Source organism: Rhagoletis pomonella, unplaced genomic scaffold (genome assembly GCF_013731165.1).
Source record: "Rhagoletis pomonella isolate Grant_MI unplaced genomic scaffold, Rhpom_1.0 Rhpom_scaffold_00001, whole genome shotgun sequence".
NCBI classification, from domain to species: Eukaryota; Metazoa; Arthropoda; class Insecta; order Diptera; family Tephritidae; genus Rhagoletis; species Rhagoletis pomonella.
The window spans coordinates 49,581,004-49,582,190 of NW_023458555.1; the positions used below are offsets into that span (position 1 = coordinate 49,581,004).

Sequence of the window (1,187 nt, forward strand, 5' to 3'; positions counted from 1 at the left end):
AAAAAATATGTATTACAAAGTAGCACGGCAAATATTCATACAAAGTTAAAGTACACTCCTTTCAATCGTTTTCAGTTCTTTTAGAGTTCCGAATGCGCATACTCAGTATGTGATTCTTTATCTTTTGGTACGATGTACAACCCTTCCGCAGTTGCCCACCGGGTACCATGTTGCGGACTGCTAAAACCGACTACTTCCATTTGTCCAGAGATTGGCCGTCCAAACGAACGTCCCGACATACCCAAATAACTGCCAGTGTCTAAATGCCGAAATCGTACTTGAGCATCACGTATCCATTCATCACTAGTGCATACCAATTCCCAATGATCCCCTGTATCGCCAACGCCATCTTCGCCATAAGCAGATACTTCCTGTTCACCCGATAATGGCGAAGAAAAGTGATGTGAATGTAGATTCTTCTTGGTTGTCAAATGTTCTAATCTAATGGTATCACCACATTGAATAGGTTCGCCACGTTCGCAGTGATTATTTGTTGGAGCTTTTACAACCCAATGACTGTTTACATCTTCTTTTATTTCGACGCCGGTCACCGACTGTTGACCCGACCCAGATCCATATTTGACATCGTGTGAATGAAGTCTGGAGCCATAATCAGAGTTGAGAAGTTTAAATATTGAACCGCAGGTGACAAAATTAGTTTTGGCAGCTAAATTTAAAATGAATATTAGTAGTGATAACAAATCTGTGTACAAGAAAAACAACAAATACTTAATAGAGGGCGGAAGACCAATCACGGGCGACCACATCAAACTTACCAAAAGCCGCCGGCAATATGCAGAGAAAAACAAGAGGTAACTGTATTATATTCGTCTTCATTTTCTTTCAGCGTTTTCTAATTTGTTTTATTTATTTAATCAAAATCCTTAATTTCTTCGTAACACAATAACTTATAGGAACCCCAAAAAATTGCAATTGTCAAACCCACCAAAGCCACGCAAACAAATGTCAAAATATTGAACACAAAAAACGGCGGTTTCAGTGTTGCCAAATTTACCTTTTTTTTGGTAGGTTCCCAAAAACATTTAGATTTGAGCTCAACTTGAGGTTAAGTTGAGAACTAAGGTATTTCTCAAATCTCCAACGTTGTTTCTCAACAGCACCTAAAGTGGAAGATCATAGTGTTACGATTATCCTCGAAACCTTGAGGGATTTCCCAAATATACTCG

General features: G+C 38.9%; 2 protein-coding genes across 2 annotated transcripts in view; both read right to left on the bottom strand.

Annotated features, from left to right (window-relative positions):
• The window catches only part of LOC118745817 (stromal cell-derived factor 2-like), a 7,895-nt gene extending 6,950 nt beyond the window's left edge, over window positions 1-945 (bottom strand). Inside the window, exons 1-2 of the mRNA XM_036479494.1 lie at window positions 777-945; window positions 7-667 (exon numbers count right to left, since the gene is read on the bottom strand). Of these exons, the coding sequence (XP_036335387.1) occupies window positions 81-667; window positions 777-837 (648 nt within the window). The 5' untranslated portion in view covers window positions 838-945 and the 3' untranslated portion in view covers window positions 7-80. The remainder of the gene's footprint in view (window positions 1-6; window positions 668-776) is intronic.
• Window positions 1-1,187, bottom strand: part of LOC118745826 (stromal cell-derived factor 2-like) — a 10,667-nt gene that overhangs the window by 6,950 nt on the left and 2,530 nt on the right. The gene's annotated exons all lie outside the window — the stretch shown is intronic.